The following is a 23,334-nucleotide window of genomic DNA, read 5'->3' as shown; positions in this document are numbered from 1 at the left end:
AGGCAGATCTCCAGAGCAGTGCTCATTACAGATCAATCTGTACTAAACACAGATTCAGAGCAGCAGGTATATATCAATTTTGTATCACTTATCTCTTTATTAATTGTATGTATTAATATTTAGCTCTCGGTAGGAATTAATTCATGCTTTTCTTTTTCTGCTTGAATCCAGCTTTTTAGACAGCTCTCTGTACGATTATTCTTTAATTCATTAGTCTGTATAAAACCATTAGGAATGTTTGGGGTTTTTGTCAATGACATGGGTTTCCCTGTTTGGTGGTTGGCACTATATGAACTAACAGTTTCTAATCTGCTGTATTTAGGGTAGTTGATTTTGCTTGCTTTTAATAAACTGTTTTCCTTAATATTCTGTTAATTGTTAATTATTTATATCATCAAACTTTGTTCAAAGCTCTTTTGGTTTTTTTAACACTCACTTTTACCATTCAAAGTTCTTATTACACACTTTCAGATCCTTCTTTTAATGTTTCTGTTTCGTCAGTCTTTGCAAACCTCAATTTTAAAGGATATTCATCTGTTGTTTCTTCTGTTTGCATCCTGTATTCTTACAGGTTAAACAGGACCTACAAAATAAGAACATATGAGACAGAGAAGTCTGTTCTTCCTAAGTCTTGCTACTGGCATCCTGCATAATATTACTGCACTCTTTCTCACCAAACAGTGCTCTGCCCAGTGTTCAAAAAACATTTTGCAGTCTCTTGCCAGCAGAGTTTCTAAACTTTCATCCTTTTGGAAAGGATGGTGGTGTGAGGTTTCTTTCTGGTCTGCTGTTGCAGACATTCCTAGCAAATGTGGCCTTCCTGACTTTGGTAGAAATTCTTGACTGCAGAATTGATTCCGCAAATTGTTACTGATAAACCAAAACTGTATAAACATCTGCAGATATTTTTCACCTTTACTCAGAATTTTGTTGGTTACCTCATCCTCTGTGTTACTGCTTTAACGTATGTTGCTCTTTTGACTTGATAGGTTTCCATTTTGATGATGCCTCCAGTGGATGTAGGAAAACCAGCAGTTTGTGTAATTGAGTTGTGTTCCTCAACCATGACATGCATGAAGGACACTTGTAAGTACAGGGTATATGTAATCTTAACTATATCTTTCCCATTGACTCTATCAACTCTGAAACAAAAATTAAAATATGTGTATATCAGCGCTCTGCTGCACAATGACCAGGTTATTACCTGAGAAAATAGTGTGTACTGGGTATTGTTACCAGCAGAGGAGTGAAATAGTCCGTTGCCTTCATGCTGTATCAGTTATGTGTCGTTTCATACGGCTTCATATGAAGAAATTATACCACAAGATTCTTACTGCATTCGAGTTCTTGTAAATTTACACATGATAATTATTTATTTAAAATCTTACTGTGATTTTCATGGTAATACAGTCTATTGTTCTTTATTTCCAAACAGGTCAAATGTTCCTTTAAAATCTTATGTGGCTAATAAGCTTCGTAGTTGCAGCTTTATTAGTACATGGACAATATTTAGTTGCTGTACTGTAATTACAAAATAGCACCACAATGAGGTTTTTGTTCTGGCTGCTCTAATATTATTTTTTTACATTAAAAAAATAAAAGAGTATTATAATTCTGCATTTTCTTTATTCTGTGAGATTAAGACAACTGAAAGTTTAGTGGAATGGCAGACAAGGTTAGTGGAGAGCTCTAGTAGACTGTTTTTCTCCACTGTAATTAGCTAAGATTGTGTAGTCCTCAAGTCAAAATATTAAGATTTTTTTTTTAAATTTAAAAATGTTTTCTTTGTAAAATATTCTAGCAAGAATATTTCTCTTACTGCTATAAGTAAAGTGCAAAAACCCACCCAAAGTATTCTCTTCTGAATTATTCGTTTCTTAAAAAAATGTAAGCAAAAAGCTGTGGGGTCTTAGTTAATATAGATGCATGTATAGTGTGTTTTTTTCCTTTCAGACTACCTTTAGACCTTAAGAGAATCTTTATGCTATATGATTATTCTGTGGCCCCGTGAAAAATGCTACAAATTTTTGTTTTTATAAGGATAGATTTTCAATACAAGCATCAAGTTATATTTCAAGATTATTTCTAGCAGAATATTTTGAGGTATCTGTTCTTGTCTATTTCTACTTTTTTTTTCTTCATCAGCATATACTGAACAATTGATAGAGTACAGTTAATACAATAATAAATTTTTCCTTCAGTAGGTTTAAAAAAAATTCTGAAGCACATAAATCTGACTGTTAGCTTGTCATTAGCTTGCTTTTTGAAAAGGAGTACTTCAACTGAACTATCACATTGAAGTACCTGAAGTGCACTGTATTTGGGGGCTATCTATTTTCTGAAAGTTTTGGGGGAGGTGGGCTTATGTCCCATTGTGATATTTGGAGGAAAGGAGTGCATTGTGGTCTATTTGAAGGAAAGTTGTAAAAGTTCTTTTAAGAACTTTGTTGTCCACTGCATTAGATTCTTTAATTCTAGAAATATCTGAGATCACTTTTCTGGAAAGGACATCCTGGTATTTCCAGTAACAGTTTTCTGTGTGCAGAGCTTTATGACTGTTGTTGGTATTTTATGTGAACAGATGAGCAATAGAATGTTCTTACTGGGTATGTATTTTTCTTTCCAAATTCTTTTAAAAATATTACCAGTTTGGGACGCTCTATGGAAGACAAATAGAACTAGAGGTTACCTGACGTGATGCTTTTAGACAAAAAATAAGTAACTGTAATAATAACCAATTTATCTTACTGTTACCTCAGCTTGTACTCAGGTCTTTGCATGTGAAAGAAGAGTGAACTAAATGTTTATGTAATTGAAAGTTATATTTCCTACTTAAACAATTTAAAAAATGGAAAATTTGTAATTAACAACCTAGTGCTATAAAACATATTGCTAATATTTATCCTTTTAATAGCTGATTTACTTTATTTAAGGGTTCACAAAATAAATATAGCAGGAAAGTAAAACTAAAGAAGGATTGATGTTCAAGTAGATATAAATCATTAGTTCATGAAACTTGATGAAAAATTAAGGTTTCTGTTATTTACATCTCTCTATAAATTCTTTTATTTTCAGAAGACAAAGTACTACATTCCGTAATGAAATTTGTCTGCATGCATTGAAATAATATAGCTGTATTTTAGGTATAGCTAAATTCTATTTATGGGACATATTTCATAATTTTTTTAAACTTTTACATCATTATCTGTAAATGGGTTTTAACCTGACTGATTTCTCCTTCAAACAATTATTTAAGATAAGTATACAAATACATCTACTCTTTGATCACACTGCATAAATGACAGGCACATAATCTGTATTGCCAGTTGAGTGGAACCAAACTCCTTCACTTGCCCTAAAAATTGAGACCGTAATGATGAAATCATGAACTAAACTCATCGTTCTTCTTGCTAGAAGAATTACTTGAAGACAAATGTTGGCAACCACTGTAACTAATGCAGTTATACCTGAGTAAATCAAATATAATCAAAATATATACTGATGACTGTGACTTATAGCCATAACCTTAAAGATAATAAAAAAGATTCTATAGAAAGTAAATGATGTGAACTTTAGTGATTTATAGTTGGGTTTTTTTGAGGAAAGAAGAGATTGTATTACAGTGTTAAGGGTTGTAAACATTTAGATAAGGTTACAGGGAGACTTTCATTATCACCACCTGTTTTCAATTACTTTTTTAGTACATATTGCTTTTAGACAGAAGATTTGGGTTTGGTTAAATAAAAAATGAATGTTTGAATATATTCTGTATATGTGCAATCTGAAAGAAGAAGAGCGTGAAAGGTTAATTTTCTGATCCTCCTGGAGTCAGTTTCAAACTTTGGAATAACTGAGGCCAGAAAATCATTTAAAATATGTATGATGTACTTGTAAATAATGACACAAATATAGCCAGACTTCGGACTGAAAAAAGCATGTCATATGGATTTAAAATAATGCTGTAGCTACACATTGCTATTAAATTGATCAAAAATGTGCGGTAAAGAAGAAAAAATGAATGAGCTCAAACTTTGTACAAAGAAATGTTAATCTTCTTCATGATTTTTCTCTGCTGATAAATTTCCAGACAACCGTTCACTAGCAAATGAGTGGTGATTTTATAAGAAGCTTTAAGATGAGGCTTTTATATATCTGGATGAATGGATGTAAAATCAGGTGGGATAAAGCAGCAGAGTAGTTGGCTCTGTATCTGAATAGAGGCCAATGGAACAGAAAAGAGGTGAAGAGCTGCATCAACTGATTTGTCTCTTCTAAGGAGTCAGCAACTTCACTAGTTTGCAAAACAGAAGAAATAAAGGAATAGTGTGTTCCATGAGGAATCTGTTTAGCAGCTTTATTTTATGAAAAATATTTAAATATCAAATCTACATTATTCAAGAAAAAATTGGGAATTTTCACAAATACAGAATTGGATTTAGTGTCATTGATTTGCCCATGCTGTAAGGTAAATTCTGATTAATTACGCAGTTCCACAAATGTGTTCTTGTGGTACAAAAACTCTTTATGTCATCTTTTTTCCAATATGGGCTTGCTGTGCTCTGTGATTTGTTTCTGATGTGTACAGAGCACCTCTTGAAATCAGTTTTGCAAAGTGTGGTAAATCCTGTCTGGCCCACCTGACCTAATTTTACCCTTTTGCAAACAGAACTGTTGTTTCTCTCATGCTATAAGAAGGTGGATGGATGAAATGTTCTAGAGCTTTTTTGTTACGTTGTACCAAGGGATTGCATGTGTCATAATTTACATCACAGAACGTTCTCTGATATTCAGCAGTGCTTCTCTTTAAATTCTCTCTAGTTTGTCGAAACATGACAGTGTTCTCACTGTTCTTTATTCTCCTTATGGCTAGAGAGAAATAGTTAACTGCCAGCCCAGTTGAACTGTAACTTAAAACACATCTATTCACTTCATCTCCTGTTTACTGTTTAGTACACTAAAAAAGACGGAAGTCTTGCTCAAACTTTTTACTTCAGTGGAGAAGGACAACTTCCCACTTACTGCTGTACAGCCAGGCTTAACTGCCAGTAGCCAAATTTCCAAATTCCTCTTCAGTCCCAATTTAGCTCTTAAAGGAGAGCTTTGATGATATTTGTGGGTTTAGTAAGTTTTTGAACTACTGGACTGTCAGCGCTGATAAGAGTGTTCTTGGGGTTTCTAGAGGTCATAAATGGCAAATACAATGTGTTATCCTGGTTCTTGCTGTTACTTTTCCTGGTATTAATAGACACCTTTTCATAGAATGATACTCTTTGTCCGCTCTGCTGGTGTTAAATTATACTTTTGTCATACTAACATATATGGAAGAGAGAGGTAGTTGAGATATATTAAGAAAACTTCTATATGGTGTATATACACTGAATTTCCATAATACAGTATTTCTCTGGGTTGAAGGAAGTGAGTAATATAAAGAACAGTGATTTATAAAAGCCTGCTGTGCCCTTTAAAAAATTGTAAATGATATTTATGTATCTGTGTACTAGTGATTGTAATTAGTTTGTATTCTCTTTTAACAGATTTAGTCCATTTAACCTGTCCATCAACTAAAACTGCTAGGGAAGATTTAGAGCCTGTTGTACAGAAGTTATTCAATCTAAATACAGAAAAAGGTAAAAATAACTAAATGGAGTATTAAGAAGTATTAAATTAAGTATATATTTTGCAAAAATGTGATTTATCCTTGTAACAAACGTATCTGTTACTGAACATCTGAATCTGTTATCAGAGTCAACATATGGTGAGCTGCTACTTAGATATCAGTATTTCAAAGTAAAGGAATTTATTCTGAGAGTGAGATTGATTAGACAGATGTCAGGTTTTTTCTGTTTCATGATCTAATGTTCCAGGTCTTCTTCAGCTGTAGTTTAGTTTCAGTATGGCACAGGATCATGGCTAGAAGTGTCCAGGACCTTTTTGATTTTTCACGCATTCTTTTTCATGGAAACATATTTGCTCCTCAGCATGTCTTTCAAAGGTGCAGTAAGGAAATTAAGTGTTTGTGAATATTTTATTTTTTTTTTAAACTCTGTCCTGTTTTTAGTGAACTCTATCACTTGGGTATCTCTAACAAAAGATCTCAAAACCCCAAAAGTTAATAATCTGCTCTTCTCCTCCAGGTGACAGATGACCTCAGTGCTATAACAGTCTTAGTGTTCTTTTGCTTTCTTTTACTGTAACAGCGTTGTGCATCCTTTGTTATCTTCTTCGAGCGCTTCCTTGTTTGCTGTTCTTTCTTTAAATTCTCTGGTTTCTGCTTGAAGCAGTGGAAGCCTAAAGTTGTTAACACTGCAGTGTTATCAGGAAGATAGATTTCCAGTCATTTCCAATAACAAACTGTTTTGCCCTAAATTAAGGACACCTTAACCGCTACTTTGATGAACTTTGACCTCAAGGTGGACAATTTCACAGTTCCAGAAGAAAGTAGCTGTTGACAAAGAAGTTTTTACCTAGAAAGAAATTGTCCCTGAGATACTTTGAGGAAGTTCCACAGAAACTTAGAAATTTAATCCTGAGATCTTTAGTCATATTTTTGGTAGATGCTCATAGAATAGTTAGCACATAGAAGATGTTGCTGTGTTCTAACCCTGGCAAAGCATATTTAAATATAGCATGCTCCTACTTAAATAGATTGTAGTTCTTCTATCAGGAAACAATTCTTAACTGTCAGTGGAGGTGTTTATGTTCATATATATATATGCAAGTTAGATGTGGATGTATTTTATAATATTTATAATTGGTTTGCTTATAATATTTGCTGTTATGCTTCATTCTTAACCTTGTGAATTTTCTCCTGCTTAAAAAAAAAAGGCAAAAAAAAAAAAAAGGCTTTTCTGTGGCCACTCTTTCCTTTTCCTCTCAGGGTAACCAAGAGCAGTGTTTCATGAAGGACTGAGTTCAGCTTTTCACTAGTTTGTTTTTCTGTGCTCTTTTCAATTTTTACATTTTTTTTTCCTCTTCTTTTTAATGAAAAAAGCAAATAACTTACTGTTTTTATTAGACAACAAAGTGTTCTTAATAGGAAGTGAAATATTAAATAATATGCATATTATTATTTTTTTTGCTTACAGGGAAGGCAATTATTTTGATATCCCAAAGATGTAAATTTTTTACTAGGTTTGTAGTATAAGAACCTTTACAAAACAAACATATACAATACAACTAAGGTTTGTAAATAGAAAACTTGATTAAATTGGAGAGCTGCAAACACTTCTCGTGTTGATATTTGTTAATTTTAAGCCTGCTAATTTCTAATTTTTAATATTAAACATATATCTTAAATATTCAAGACAGTGCCATGTGTTTCAAAGGCTCAATTGATGAAGAAAAGATTAGCTTGCAGTTTAGTGTCTTCTAATCATTTCGGGGCGGGGGGGAGTTAGTATTAATCTTAATGTTTAAAGTGATACAGTTTTGAAATGATAGATTGTTTAGAACCTGACTGAAATTCTTCTGTAGAAACTCTGTGATCATAGGGGTCCTCAGGTGCACTGAGGCACTGAAAAGCTAGTTTTCACTGACACATAGGCCTTTTTATCATCAGGATGAGGTAGTGGTCGTATTTTAATTAAAATGTCAGAACAAATACTGTTGGAGTTATTGAAAATGAATCACCAGATAAAGTGAGCACTGGGCCATGGCAGGTCAAAGAGGCAAAGTCACCTGGAGAAGAGGACTCCATTCATTTTCCTGCCTAAATGAGGAAGAAGTAACTTTTATGAGCAATGTGAACTTTTAAATATATTAAAGAGCATCTTGAGCTGTATTAAGGCTCAGACTTTCACAGGCTGATGAATTTAATTTATATTTCAAACTGTTCAGTATGGTTAGCACCTATTTTTTTTTAAAGTATTTGACAGTTATAAAAAGATACTGATGGAATAGTGTAGATTTATCTCTTTTTTTTTTTTTTTTCTAGTTCAACTGCTTTAAAATACTGTTTTGAATGCCATTGTTATCTAGAAGTTTCTTCCTTGGAAGGAAGTAAATCTCACAAGGTCTTTTACAAGCTTCATTTATTATAGAGGAGGTAAAATACCAGAAAGGGGATAGCAAATATGCCAAACAAATAGTATCTATTAAGCTAAGAATCTATGTTGTGTATTCCTCCATTGCATTCTGCACTGTTAAAAAGTGACCTTCATATTCCCAGAGGTTTTCTCCCTGTGCCAGGAGGAGGTGATATGAATGTGTAAAGTAACTGCAAGAAAGTATAGATGATGAACAAGCAAGACATAGTTTATGATCATTTTGTATTTGTAATGAGAATTGTAGCACAGTTCAAGTCCTCAGTAAGCATAGGTAAATATAAATTAATATTTTATTTTCATTTAGCAGTATTTTCACAATTTAGAGATTCTACATACTGCTTATCACACATCTCAAGTAGAGAGTTTTGATAATTCTTTATTGGCAGTTAATTTGGGGGGTGGGTGGGTTATTCTGTGTGACTTTTTCTTGAATTTTTTTTTTTTATTTAATCCATGAGCATGAGTTAGTCTCCTTAGATTGGCTTGAAGACACTCAACCTTAAAGCACGCAAAGGTCCATTATGAGAAGAGTTCCCATACAGAAATAAGCTATTAAATGAGTGGAAAAAAAAGTCTACATCAAAAATATCTTTGCATGTGGAATACAATAACTTCAAGCTGGCACAGCCTGTGAAGGTCTTGTTCAGACTGTCATATGCTCATGGAGTTGATTATCTAGAGTAGACTAGATAACATGAAGTATCAAGGCCTTAAATTTAGACCAAGTTTCTTGGTTGTATGCTTTTAGGTGATAAGTGGTTCTTACATGGCATAATGTGTACAGAATAATTAGGGTTTCCATACATATGATTGTAAAGGAAAAGTACAATGAAAGAGTACCTCAGAAAAGAAAAAGTTAAATGAATTGGCTTTTTAAAGAAAAAAAAAACACTTTATTACAGTAATTCCATGTCAATAAGTTGACTTTTATTATGCTAGGTTAAAAATTTCCCTTATTACGTGTGAACATTCATTACTGGAAACACTTTTTTTTGTCTTTTCAGAGACTGAAAATGAAGAACTGGAAAAACCTAGAGTCCTCTGGGCAGTCTACTTCAACATGAGAGATTCTTCAGGAATTGACAGAAATTCATATGTTGGCTTACCCCCAAATGTTTATGTCTGTTCTGGACCAGACCCTGCTCTGGGAAATGACTGTGCTGTCAAACAGGTTGGGCAGATCAGTTTTTTCAGTTGTAGAACTTGAATTTTAAAAACCTGAGGAAGTCCAATACAGTCTACTTTTGTTCTGGATTATTCTGCTTTGTGCTATATAGTTAGTACTAATGCAGATGTAAAGCTTCACAGCCAGACAGAAAAAAATCTTACTTAATGAGCAAAGTAAATGTCAGTGGGATAGAGGACTGAGGAAACTTGAGAATAGGTCAGTCAATACAGTAACATTAGGAATTCATATAGTTCATCTGAATAGGTAAGGGGAACTTAGAAGGGTACCTGAAGATGATTTTGGTGGAATGGTTACTCACTCTTATACTGCGGAAAGGAAGAACTGTCAAATAATTCAGAAATATAGACGGTAACTCCCCAAAATATGTAGAATTTCACCTGTAAGGTTAAAGAGGAGGTACAGTAGTAGAGAAGCAGTACAAATCAAAGGTCAGAAAAGCCTAACTACAGCTCAAGTTGAAAGGATCATCAAAGTAGTTTAATACCTGCAGGACAGTCACAAACCTAAAACCTGGTGGGGGAAAAAAGCCCAGTACATTACTGATCTGGTACATTAAGCTATCTGTCTCAGTTTACCATCTCTTTGCCTTAGTATCACTGTACTAAAAACTTACGGAGTAATTGTGTCTCTGAAGGAATTGAGGGGAATGTCATTCTGTTTGTGACCTTGAGATAGTATTTGGCACAAAATCACACTCAGTTCTGATTTTTAGTTCTCAGTATTTGAGTGTCTATATATCTACTTCCTGCTAACTAGAATCTTGAACTGAGAGCTCCTTGCATTTTGCCCAGTAGTAGGCATGCCATGCTAGTACTCAATTTAAGACAAACTACTAGTGCTTTGAAATTGGAGGTGAAGAGAGAAAGCTCCATAAACAAAACCAGATGGAGAGGTTGTGAAATAGCCACCTTCTGCGTGGCAATAGGCAGAATAAGCAGGGACATCAGATTTTCAAGCGTAGGTATGGAAATGTACAAAGAACTTCATATGAGGCTCTCATTATGCCTCCCCCACTATGAGTGAATGGAAGGCAACAAGATCTTTACTTGTTCAACGAAAGACAGCTACAGGAATGCTTCTTGGCTCTTCCATTCAGAGATCCACCTTGCCTAAGGAAGGTGTAAGTTCCTAGGCAAATCTACCACAGCAGTTGCTGTGGTGTCAGGGTGCTTTCAGGGCTTCACATGAGAACACTTTTATGTCTTTGTAGGATTATCTGGCAGTAGGCATTTTTAAAGCTGTTTTTTAGCAGCTGTGTTCAGAGAATGTGCAGGCCGTTTTCTAAGCAGTTGCAGGATATTTTTATGGCTAAGTCATAAACCTCTTAAAAAGAAGATTTTAAAGTGGAAAGGCTGACATACCCTGAACTGTAGGGTCAGAACAGTATAATTAAGGGCTAATAGTACCCTTCATTTTGCTTTACAAGGCAATAATTTGCCTCCCAAAAGGATAAAGAATTATAAAGACAAAAAATAATGCAAGACAATTATTATGGTAGCAGTTTTAAATAGTAAATGAGCTCTTTTGTAGATGAGATTTTTTTAACAGTTATTTAAAACAGGGCAAGTTAAAAGCTCTTTAAATACACTTAAAAGCCAGACTATTTCTAATTCTGATAGCCACCTTTTCTAGCAGTCAGCTTTGACCTTAGGAGCTCTTTTTCAAACCGATGACTATATCCTACCAATATCTGAAGGAAGCCTGCAGGACAGCAGGCTGTCAGGAAGTGTAGTGACAGGACAAGGGGTAACAATGTTAAATTGAAAGAGGGGAGATTTAGATTAGATACCAGAAAGAAATTCTTTACTGTGAGGGTGGTGAGGCAGTGGAACAGGGAAGTTGGGGATGCCCCATCCATGGAGGTGTTCAAGGCCAGGCTGGTTGGGGCTTTGAGCAACCTGCTCTAGGGGGAGGTGTCCCTGCCCGTGGCAGGGGGGTTGGAACTCGATGATCTTCAAGGTCCTTTCCAACTCTAACCATTCTATGATTCTATGACTAGTGATGTCAAGCTGTGCTTAAATATTCTAGGTGCTGTAGTTAGCCTGTGTGTTAAATCTGTTGACCATTAGTGAGATAGATGTTAAGCAAGTAGAGGAGAAGCAATCAAGAGCCCAAAACACTGCCTTTCAGAAAAAGTAGATAGAAGATAAATTTTCTTGAACCTATTTTAAATTTTGAAACAAATGGTCACTAGTTAGAGTGAAGAATATTTTAGTGTAAACAAGTTTATAATTAAAAGCTATTAATAGGGAAAAAAGTGAGGAACTTATATGAGAACAAAGTGAAGAATAGCCTTAAGATGAAGAACTCGCAGATAGAATACACCCTTCCCATCCTCATGCAGCAGGTGTCTTCTAGACAAAGAGGAGAAGGCAAATACATGTAAGTTGGTGTGCCTTCTGCCCCCAAGTCACTTTTATCTTCTAGCAATGGGATGCAAATCTCCAAACATGAAATATTTACTCATGAATCTGAGTGCTTTAAAAAATAAGCATAAAACCACATTGTGTATAAGTCTTGGAGATAGCTTGGAGAATTGAATCTAATTTCTCTAATCAGTGTTTAATGTTTTAATGATACTTCCCATGATCTATGTTTTCATTACCATTAGTATTACTATATGTCATGCTGTTTGATTGTATTGATGATACATTATTTAGAAGGCGACACCACAGATTTTACAGACAGTTATCCATCTATAGCTCAGTATACAACTTATTTTTGTTTTATTTTCTAGTTTATTTATATTCCTAATATATTACTGAATTAATTTTGATGTCTGCATTTACTTGCCCTAAGGATAGGCTAAGTAAAATGTAAAGAGCCATTTATGATTCCTTCAAATTCTGTATGTATGGATCCAGTAAAGCATCTGGCTTCCGGTTTTGTATTTTTTCACTGCTACAACCTGATGTGAATTTTTGTCTTCTAAAGTAGCATGTTCCCTGAAGTATTTCAGATTTCTGAGGAATCTTCATATGCATAAGAGGAAGCACTAAAATTGTCAGGCCAATATTTGCCCTTTAACTTTTTTACCTTTTTTTCTCTATCTGGAAGGATTTCAGAGTTATTCAAGTGTGTCATATTTCAAACTACTTTTAGTTTGGTAGTGTTCTTCATAAAAGTTGCTATGAAAGCCCATGCAGCTTGCCTACATGCCATCAAGGTGGGTAGTTGGGATGCAGTAAAACAGTAACAAAACATGATTTTATTCAACTTCAAGCAGAATAACAGTTATTAAATTAAAGTATCTATGCAAGTGCTTTACTTGCTTATGTCTTAATGCTTAATTCAAATGTACACACTTGAAAGCTGGTACACTTAACTACTAAATATTGAAGGAAGTATTTACTAACTGAATTAGTTACAGTAAGTATCAAAGTGTTATAATAAAGGAGCTCTTAAATTATTACTGGTTATTCTGCATGACTTCAGCTGGATAAGGTTAACTTAAAAAATTGGTAGACCTGAAAGCACTCTATACCATTAAATTGTTCAATTATAATCAATGTCATGATGTCCTACATAACATACTGAGACTTTCTTTCCATGTTCAACCGCATAATTATTTGACCATTTTTGGAGTAGATAGTCACTAACTAATTGGAGACTGAATAATTGTTGAGAACTGCATAGGAAGTGTTTGATCTAGTTCATCATATATTTAGTGCAAAATACAACACTTCAATAGTCTTTTAAATATAATAATAGTTGAAATATATTGCTGGAGTTTCAAGGACAAGTGCAGACTTGAAATAAAAAGTCTGTTACCTTCAAAAACTTTGTTTTGTAAACTTTTTGTACAATGTTTGTACATCCTTGCCCTCCTGAGTTTTTTTAAGTTATAAAACCATGTTTTTGAAGTAGAGAACAGATTTTTTTATACATATGTGTATTTATATACTAATATAAGTAGTTTAAAACAGGTTTAAATGGGTACGGAAGAGTGAAATTTAGGAAGCAGAATGAAAAATTAAATTGAACTAAGAGTAGACAGGGTCATTTAAGCAGTTAATAATGGAGTCCTGCATCCACGTGCTGGTGATACAAATCCACTGCTGGTGGGCAGTGAAGTTTATCACAGAAAGCTGTTTGGTACATGCTCAATGATTTATTAATCTGAAAACAATTCCCTCTTGTCCAGGAATCCACATCATGTAATCAGCCTTTGCAGTTGGCATTAACTGACCCTACTGTCAGCTTTTTCAGTGCAGTGTCTGGTAGCAGTATGAATATAAAGATTAAATGCATTCTTGCCTGTGTGGGAGTTCTCATCACAGGTCGTCTTTAGGGCATAGTTTACTAAATAGACAAAATCGAGAGGCAATATTCCTGTGCCTTTTTAGAAACCTGGAGCTCACCGGAACTGTGATCTGCAGCAGTTGTCTCCATTTGCCTTAGAAGCTTAAGGACTTGGAAAAGCAAACCTTTATGGAAATGTGAAGTGCATGTTGATTCAGTAAATAAATTGCTGAGTGTCTCAACTTTTTTTTTCAAGATAAGCTCATAGATAGGTTATTTGCACAAGAACATGTAGAACTATTTAAGACTAATTAACAAAGCTCCTTGCATTCATGTGTTTTTTAAAGGATTTATGGCCTCCATTTTTATAAAATATATGGTTCTCAAGAATTCTAAGATCTTATGATTTTGCTTCTTTTTCTCCCAGATTTCGTAGTTGCATTCTGTATATATAACAACTACTCTGATGTTGTCAAGAACATGTTTCTTTTTAACATCTTTCATTTGAAAGTACAAAACTTGACTTTTTGTGTGTACTTATTTTCTAAACCTCGATGGCATGAAGAGTAAGTGGTATTGTAAATTAAATCCTTGAGCTGTATTTTAAGAGTTAACGGTCTTTTTATGTAAATAAAAGTTGCTTATACAGTGCTTTTCAGAAAGACACAATTTGTGCACATAGCTGTATGCACATACATACATATGCTCATGCAATACATTGAAATGGTAGAAAAAAATTTTAATAATAAATGTATCATATGCAAATATCCATGTATTTTTCATACTAATATTCCATTGGATGTGCATAGTTCTCAGTTGAACTATCTGTGAGCTGTTCAGAAAAAGAGAACTGGAAATCTTTTTGTAGCTTTTAAATTTAAGAAGGGATCCTGTATAGATATGATGTTGATCGTACACATTAACAATTTCCTGGCTTTGATTGTGATGTGAAATGGATTCTTCTCCCTGAAAAGAGGCAAGATCTTTCCCATGATTTGCATATAACTGCAGCTAAGGGTATTTTTATAGTGGGAAAGATTATTTTGCTTACAATAAATCAGCTCTGTTCTTAGTACAATGTAGAATAACCAGCATTTTTTAAAAAGCCCTATGCTCTGACTTTCCTAGTAGAACAATGTAAAAGGATAGAGTGCTTTTTCTTTTTTGAGGACTGCAAGAAGGTGTGAATTTCCCATGTGCTTACACACTGTCACATTATTAAATCACTATTTATTTGAAAGAACAGAGGTTAATGTTAAATTTCTGTAAGATACTGCTCCAAGGTATTTAATTTCAAAGTAAAGTTTATTTTATGTTTTTTTTCTGAATAGGCTGAGACTATTTTCCAAGAAATGTTTCCTACAGAGGAATTTTGCCCACCACCACCAAATCCAGAAGATATTATCTATGATGAAGATGAGATTGCGCCAGAAGAGACTGGATTCAGTAATTCACCAGAGACAAAACCTGAATCCTCAAGTGAGGAAAGCAGTAGCGGAGGGACTACTGCTGTTAAGAAAGAAGATAATGAAAAATGAATAACACTGTTCTCTTAGCAGAAGAGGAAGTTGGCCCAAACTAAAATGTAAGGCAGGAAGGGTAAGAAAAAGAAGTTAAAAAAACTCATAGCCATATTGCAATTGCATTGCTTTCTTTAGCTTGAATAATCTTTCTTTGTCAAATAGTTTCATTGACATAGGCCCATGAGATGCAAGGGTGTTTGTAGCTGAACAAAAGATACAGGAAAAAAGCATTGATTTAAAAATGCTTAAATATGATTCATGATTTGTTGAGAGGGTTTGATTTTCTTTTACAGCTTGGAAGGAATCCTCCATCTTTTAAACAGGTAACAAGTGGAAGCTAATCAAAAGAAAAAATCATAGAATTGTCGAGGTTGGTAGGGACCTTTAAGATCATGTAGTCCAACCATCAGCCTAACTGATTAAAAAAAATATCATTAAACCATGTCGCTAACCACTATGTCAACCCGTCTTTTGAATACCTCCAGGGATGGTTCCTGAACCGCTTCCCTGGGCTGCCCATTCCAATGCTTAATAACCCTTTCAGTGTAAAATTTTTTCCTAATAGCCAATCTGAACCTCCCCTGGCACAACTTAAGGCCGTTTCCTCTTGTCCTGTCACCTGTGATTTGGGAGAAGAGACCAACCCCCGCGTCTCTGCAACCTCCTTTCAGGTAGTTGTAGAGGGCAATGAGGTCTCCCCTCAGCCTCCTCCAGACTTGGAGAAGTTCCCTCAGCCTCCCTTCATAGGACTTGTTCTCTAGACCCCTCACCAGCTTGGTGGCTCTCCTCTGGACACACTCCAGCACTTCAGTGTCCTCCCTGTACTGAGGGGCCCAGAACTGAACACACTACTTGAGGTGAGGCCTCACCAGTGCCCAGTACAGGGGCATGATGACTTCCCTACTCCTGCTGGCCACGCTATTCCTGATACAGGCCAGGATGCCATTGGCCTTCTTGGCCACCTGGGCACACTGCTGGCTCATGTTAAGCCGGCTGACCAACGTCCCCAGGTCCCTTTCTGCTGGGCAGCTTTCCAGCCACTCTTCCCCAAGCCTGTAGCGTTGCCTGGGGTTGTTGTGACCGAAATGCAGGACCTGGCACTTGGCCTTCTTGAACCTTATGCCATTGGCCTTAGCCCATTGATCCAATCTGTCCAGGTCCCTCTGTAGAGCCTTCCTACCCTCAAGCAGATCAAGATTCTCACCTAGTTTGGTGTTATCTGCAAACTTACTGAGGGTGCACTCAATCTCCTCATCCAGATCATCAATAAAGATATTAAACAAGACTGGCCCCAAAACTGAGCCCTGAGGGACACCACTGGTGACCGGCCACCAACCAAATTTCACCCCATTAATCACAACTCATATGTGAGTGACAAACATCATTAGTTAAGGTTTTTTGAAGTGGGGAGAAGGTTCAATTGATAATTCCAAAGGTTTGTATTGATCCCAGTTAATAGGCTTAAAATTAGTGTGATAGCTGTAAATTATGCATTTTGTAATGATAAATCATAAAGCATTTATACAGTGAAATTTATTGAAGTATTTATAAGCCTGATTTGTATGAAAAATTAAAAAATGAGAAGGCTCTTGTAAATGACTGTGATAAACTTGCACTTCTGAACAGTGCTTGAAATTAAGATATTCAGATGATGAGAAATATTTAGTATTTACTTAAAATATGCACCAAATAGATCAGTAGTATATCTAAATATAGAGATCAGTGAATTTTGATGAATCAGGGTTTAAACTTCTACATGAACTTAGATATAGTTCTAGCAGTGCTTAAATGGTGTACATAAAAAAAAATTGCCATTATATAATGAATATTCAGCACTGCCTGAACTTGACACATTCAGGCTTTTGTACAGTTTCTCCGTGCATGTGCCTGCCTTTAAAATGGCTTCATGCCATAAAGGTTAATTTATTTATTTTTTTACAGCATAATTGATACGGTTAGCTTCACTTTCTCTTGTATTATAATATATTGTCCAATTTGCATTTCGAAACCTGTTTTTTTGGTGTTTACATTCTTTGTTTATTGGATAGGTACCATTGTGTGCATAATCCCAAAGTCCTCAGAAGAATATGTCGCTGAAATGTTTTCAATGTTAAACAACAGTTATCTTTGGATGCTTGTGATGATTGAGCAGTTATTTATATATAGTAATAAGCAACTGCCTCTTCATTTAGCTGTAAATTTTATGTGTATTGGAAAGCATGAGTACATGGTAATTGTATTTAACATCTACTAATTTGTAAAAGAACTAAGTGGAGGACCTAGTCCCTGTTTGTCTTCTAGTAATAGGTATCATAGTTGAGTTTTTCATCTTCCATGTTTACAAGGAAATCGTTTGATGAAAATTAAAGGTTTGCTTGCAAGTGCATTTTTCTGTGTTTTCTTTCAATTATGCAAGAGAAGCAGTACATTTGTTAGCTGAGATTTCCTGGTTATTGTTGTCTACTTTCATCATGTTGACATCTGTAATAAGATTGAAGCTTACATGTATGACAGTATGTTTATATGAGTTAGCAAGTTTATATAAAGTAACATCTTTGTGCTTCGTGTCCATGGGAAGCAAAGTTTGGAAATTGATTTGGTTCGTGTCCATGGGAAGCAAAGTTTGGAAATACTGCAAATTTGATTTTAGATAAGATAGAATAATCTACAAGTTGTAAGCTATGACTTTACACTACATTGATTACCTAAAAACTGTTCTCATGTCTCATTTGTATGGTGAATGGAAACATAAAATGTTTTTCCTATGGTACTTGGGTACCCAATAGCTCACTTGCAAAAGCTGTAGATAAGACTGTTGATCTTTGTATTTTACAGAAATCATGCGCTGAACTGCATTTTGTTCTTGCTTTAAATGATTTAAGTGTTCAAAGCGAGGGTTAGGCTTATTTGAAGTAGTTTTTAAGGCTTGTCATACAGGATGTATTCAAAAGATAACATGACTTTTTAAAAACTGGCAATTTATCTGTAGGATTATTAATAAATCAAGTTAAAGAAAGATAAGGTTAATTGAATTTTTAAACAAGTAGCTGTATTATCCTTCAAGCACCTTGGAGCTCATACAATATTCACACCTTTTTTTTTCTAAGGAGTGCTTTGATATGTTTGAATTCCTTTTTTAATGAGTACTTTCTTTTTAACTTGGTTAATTGGATTAACCCTTAATATTCAAACAGTCAATTTTATGTCATTTTCCCTTCTGCTGTTGTATTGCCTTATCTGTATGACTGCAATTAGTTACTGTTCCTTTGCAAGTATTTTCAGCCATGAAGCTGCTACGTCTGCTTTTTCTGGTGATGATGATGCTTAGGGCCATTTGACAGGTAATCATTAGAACTTAGATCCTTGCAGACTACGGGGTCTTTTCTCCTATCATTGCAGGGGGATTTATGTAGGTAACTCCTATTAATGTTAATGGGACTTGCATGTGTAAATCCTCCTTGCATCAATGGGAAAATTGACCCCTGAAAAAAAAAACACTTCATGTTAGACTTGCTGATTCAGAAACGTCCAGGCACTGTCAGCTCCAGTGTGGAAATGTGATGGAGCACATGCTTTGTGCGATTACACTGAAATGCTCTGAAGGGGACTTGGGGAACTTACAGGGGGGGTTGTCTTTTTTATTGTATTTTATATTTTCCATACACTTCCAAGTCTCGTCAGAGTTCCTCTCACATTCTCTTTATATAGCTAGTATCCATTTCACTTTCTGTATTCAGGAGGGCTCCTTTTGCTTCAGCTCTCTCTGTATTTTAGGCTCCTCTTTCTCCCCTCTAAATCTTTTTAATTAGCAGTGTGAGTTGTAACATCTTAATTTCAAGAACAGTTTGCTAGTAATGTATTGATTAACGACAAGTCAGAATTATTAAAATACTGTTTTCACACAATAAGAGATTAGGTCTATAATTTAAAATGTTGAAAGAGTAAAATCAATTTCCTCAACACTTTTCCAGGTTGGGAATGGGAAAACATGAACTACCCACTTTCCTCAGGTGGTGGAAAGGAGAGACAAACAGGTGGAAATAGCTAAAGCAGGATTGTTGTAGTGAGAGTATTAAATGGGGGCTGTTTGTCATAACCTTCAAGCTCTGAGATCAACCAAGTCTTGCACTTTTATTTCCCTTTCTGCTGTGTGAGATTTCTACACAATTTCTAACAGTTTATGGACTCTGGAGAAAAAATTATGTATGTGTGTTTTCAAATGAGGCAACAACAATTAACCAAGAATGAAACAAAATATAAATGGAGCAATATCTGGCACATGCACTGGGGGCTTGGCAATACAAATAAGAATATTATTTTTTTATCTGTGGACATGTTTATCCAGTCTTTATTTTGTTGCTCAGTCAGTTACTAATGTAGATCTTTCATGTAATCCTCTGCAGTACATTTTAGATTTTTACTTATCTGACAACTTGATATCAGTAGCAAATTTTATTACCGCTTTTCTTAACATGATTTATGAAATTATTCCGCAGCACAGGTTTGAGATGATTCCTACTTTTTTGCTAGCTGCCAGTCAATAATAGCATCCTTTTACCTCTCATGGTTAGGGTTGGTGTTTTTAAGAGTCTTTGAAGGGTCATGTCAGCAGTTTCGGGGAAGGCTAGCATCATTATAATCTGGATAGTCCATATCCATCAAATTAGACTCCTCAAAAATTGTTGTAGATTTGTGAATCTGACACAGCTTTTCTCTATGAAAGCCTTGTTAAGTCTTCCCCAATATTATGCCTGTTCATATCTACTAATTCTTTCTTTATGATAGTTTTTATCAATTTGCCTGCCATGGAAAGTAGATTTCATTCAGTTGCAACCATAAAGCAGCTCCCTTGAAAAAAAAAAAGCTCCCTTAAGGAAAAGAGAAGTTTCAAGTCATCCCCTTAAAAAGTAAAAATTCTAGTGTCAGAACCACCCTAAATTGCTGCAAAGATCTCTTCCGGCTTTTCTGCTGTAATGAATGTTCTCTTCACCCATTAATTATCCATATGCTCTGCAGATTCTGGTGGGTTATCTGCTGTTGATGCTCTTATTATTTTTCCTTAGGATTCTGTGACTGCAGTTAATGCAGTTGCTAATTTTCCAATTATGGGAGCAAGTTACTGAGATCACATCATGAAACTTAATTGATTTGTGTGTGTGTGTGTATACAATTCTTAACAGATTTTTTTTCCAAATAGTATTAATTAGTTTTGTGTGTATGTGTGCATGCATATCTTGTGACAAAATTATTAACTCATAAAAATTCATAATTCATGACAGAATTGTTAATTCATAACAGTCTATTATTTAAACTTTTGCAGAAATCAACCACTATAGAATGTCCAAAAGTTAGAATTACCTGCTATTATACCAAAACTGTCAAAAATATGCGGGAGAGTTGTGGCAGGGCAGTTGCTTGCATTCCATGGGTAAGTAGTAACACCAGGTATCTTTGGTAAGATGTAGTAGTTGTGACAGTAGTTGTGGAAGTTTGGAACATTGATATAAAATGTTCATTTATTGCAAACCAATTTAATAGTAAGATTGCTTCAATAATCAGAGGAATATCTTAGCTTAGGTGTGTATGTTTTGAAGAATAATTTTATTAATGTGACAAAAAGTTATCATAGAAGGATACTTTCAACTGTAGAGGTAAGTAGTAGGAAATGGTTAGCCATGTGGAATTCATGTCATCAGCCTCTTATCTAGCAAGAAAATTACTTTTGGTGGAAATGGGGCTTATTAGCAATTCCACCATTATGTTTATTTACAGGCTGCCAGTTCCTGTTTATAAGAGTGACTGATTCTTCAAAATCTGGATGGGGAGCCAGGCAGGAATGTTGTAAATCTGAATGACATTTGAGATTTAGAAAGTTGACAGTGAAGTCTCGGGAAGATGCAGTTGTTGACTGCATGGGAGTTCTGATCAGAAGAGACTTTAATAGAAAATACTCTTCCTGTCACAATTCTAACAGACAATATATTTTGCACTACTTGCATACTTTGACAAAAAAGATGGAAGATATCAAGCTGAGTGTATATTAAGCCCTAGATGTATTTGAGTAAACAATGGTTGCGTAGACAGTGGTTGACTCCCAGTGTATATAATGCTGCTCAAGTGGCAGTTTTATGTAGGTGTTTTCTCAATCTTGGGGAAAAGCTTCTTTGAGAGTGTCACAAGTTTTATAACTGGCCAGTATACTGAATTCAGCAGTGTATTTCTTCACCTTATTTTGGTTTTTCCTATTACCTATCTGAATTATTTTACTTAGATTAAGGCATCAGGTAGAACTAAAATACTTTCTTAGTGACAGTCTATAATCTTTTGATTACCATAAGAGGCATGGTGCAAGGAGGTTGTGCTGTTAATACAGATCTCAGAACATCAACATTTTTAGATAAAGATTTTTAGGATCTCACACTTCCTTCTGAAGTGCCACCCTGTAATTCATCATATATTTGGGTCTCTGAGAAGGCTTTAGTGCTGTTTCACCATTCTGTATGGGTAAGTCTTCAGTAAGTGGGGCATGCTAAAGGGTATGGGTACTCCATCCGTCCTCTCAAACAGAGTAGGCTTCTCTTCTGAGGTGTTACTGTATGATAGCAATCACCACTGGTGGCTAACAAACATGGCTTTTGCTTTTATAGCTGCATTTTTGCTGCTCCAGCTTCAGGAAACTTATTCTCTAGTTGAGTACTGGTAGCTTTATCTCATTCCTTTTCTTCTGCTTGAAGCATGGAGCTGGACTAAGAAATGCTTCTCTGTTGGAAATAATTGTTGTCTCATTCCTGAAGCTGTTAGGTTAGTAAGTCGTGTAGTACAATGATAAAACATCTGGATAGCATCATGTTAAACTGCAGTTCACCACAAGGCCTAGTTCACAAGCCATAAAACCACTGTGGTATTTGTTGGTAATTTGGTATTCTGTACCTGAGTTGTACCTGAATGAGGAGTAAGTTGTTTTTATTACTGGCTGACATCATAATAGAAACTTGAGTCTAGAAAAGGATTTCTTAGAGGAGTATTCTCTCATCAAAAAAAAAAAAAAAAAAAAAAAAAAAGTCACAAATCCATACCCTCCCGTGCAGATTTTCAGACTGAGTACATAAGAAACTTTGTAATGGCCAATATGGAATTCTGAATCTGTACCATTTCAAACCCAAGCATATTTCTGGAGCTCACCCAAGGGAAAGCCATTTAATCATTAGAGACCAGCTGTCAGACCAATGTAACGAAACATTTCTCTGCTCTGGGAACTCTTCAGTAGTGTGAAAGTCACTGCAAGTCACGGTTGAGTCCTGTGTTGTGAATAAATTATCCAGTGCATTCAGCCTTTTTTTGTGTTTAAAAATTTGTGTAAGCACCAGCTAAGTGTCTTCAGTGACTATTCAGAGAGAATCCACTGTATGATTCTTACAACAACTTATTAACTAAGTCATGTGGTATTTTCCTGCTCCATATTTGGATGCTGAAACAATACATAAAACTTAATTTAAAAATTGTTGTATTCATTATTGCGTCATAAATTTTTAAAACAAAAAAAATTAAAATGCTTTTATGAAAACCAACAAGCCCACTATCTATTAAGGAAGCCATCATAAAATAACTTCGGTGACGCTCGTACACAATGCTTGCATTTTCTTTCCATAGAAGTTTTACGCCGGTAGACCTTAGATTACTTTCCAGGCTCTCAGTCCAAGTACAAAATGAAAATGTGAGCATGATAAAAGGTAACAGCCCTCTCAGTTACATTTTAAGGACATATTCATCTCTGCTAAGATATCACTTGAAATACATCCTGCATAGAGTATACATTTAAAAATTTGGTTTGCATAAAATCTCTTCAGATGGCCTGTTTTGGTGTCATCTCTGAAGTGATGTCTGAAAATATATACGTGTGCACACGTGTAATAAAGGAGGAAGGAAGCAGTACTTGAGTAACAACAAGCAGTGGATAATGTATCAGCTTGGGATTCAAGAGAAACAGATACATTTTTTTGGCTCTGGCACTGTTTCCCTCAATGAATTTGTTTGAGGCATTTCCCTCTAATGTCATAGTAAAAAGATGTAAAATGGTGACAGATATTTCCTGAAGCCTTCTGAAAGGTCAATAAAATATAAAAGTAAAACATGTATTTGAGAAGGAAAATGAACAGTGTTAATGATAACTGTAAAAATGGATAGCAGTAATACTTGAGGTGCAAATGATTTTCTGAGAAAAAAAAAAATTGAATACAATGTGATTGGGATAGTAAGGGTTTTGTTAGCCAAGTACTTTTTTCCATCTCTGACAGTTTCTGTGTTTCACAAGTAAGGTTTCACCAATCAGCAGAAA

At 35.0% G+C, this 23,334-nt stretch overlaps 1 protein-coding gene across 1 annotated transcript in view; it reads left to right on the top strand.

Annotated features, from left to right (window-relative positions):
• Positions 1–15,464, top strand: part of CHM (choroideremia (Rab escort protein 1)) — a 68,180-nt gene extending 52,716 nt beyond the window's left edge. Inside the window, exons 11-15 of the mRNA XM_014954940.1 lie at positions 3–66; positions 990–1,086; positions 5,535–5,627; positions 9,050–9,216; positions 14,808–15,464. Of these exons, the coding sequence (XP_014810426.1) occupies positions 3–66; positions 990–1,086; positions 5,535–5,627; positions 9,050–9,216; positions 14,808–15,014 (628 nt within the window). The 3' untranslated portion in view covers positions 15,015–15,464. The remainder of the gene's footprint in view (positions 1–2; positions 67–989; positions 1,087–5,534; positions 5,628–9,049; positions 9,217–14,807) is intronic.
• The last annotated feature ends 7,870 nt before the right edge of the window (positions 15,465–23,334 follow it).

This window comes from Calidris pugnax, unplaced genomic scaffold (genome assembly GCF_001431845.1).
Source record: "Calidris pugnax isolate Ruff unplaced genomic scaffold, ASM143184v1 scaffold38, whole genome shotgun sequence".
In the NCBI taxonomy this organism is placed as follows: domain Eukaryota; kingdom Metazoa; phylum Chordata; class Aves; order Charadriiformes; family Scolopacidae; genus Calidris; species Calidris pugnax.
This window is presented reverse-complemented; position numbering and strand designations above follow the sequence as displayed.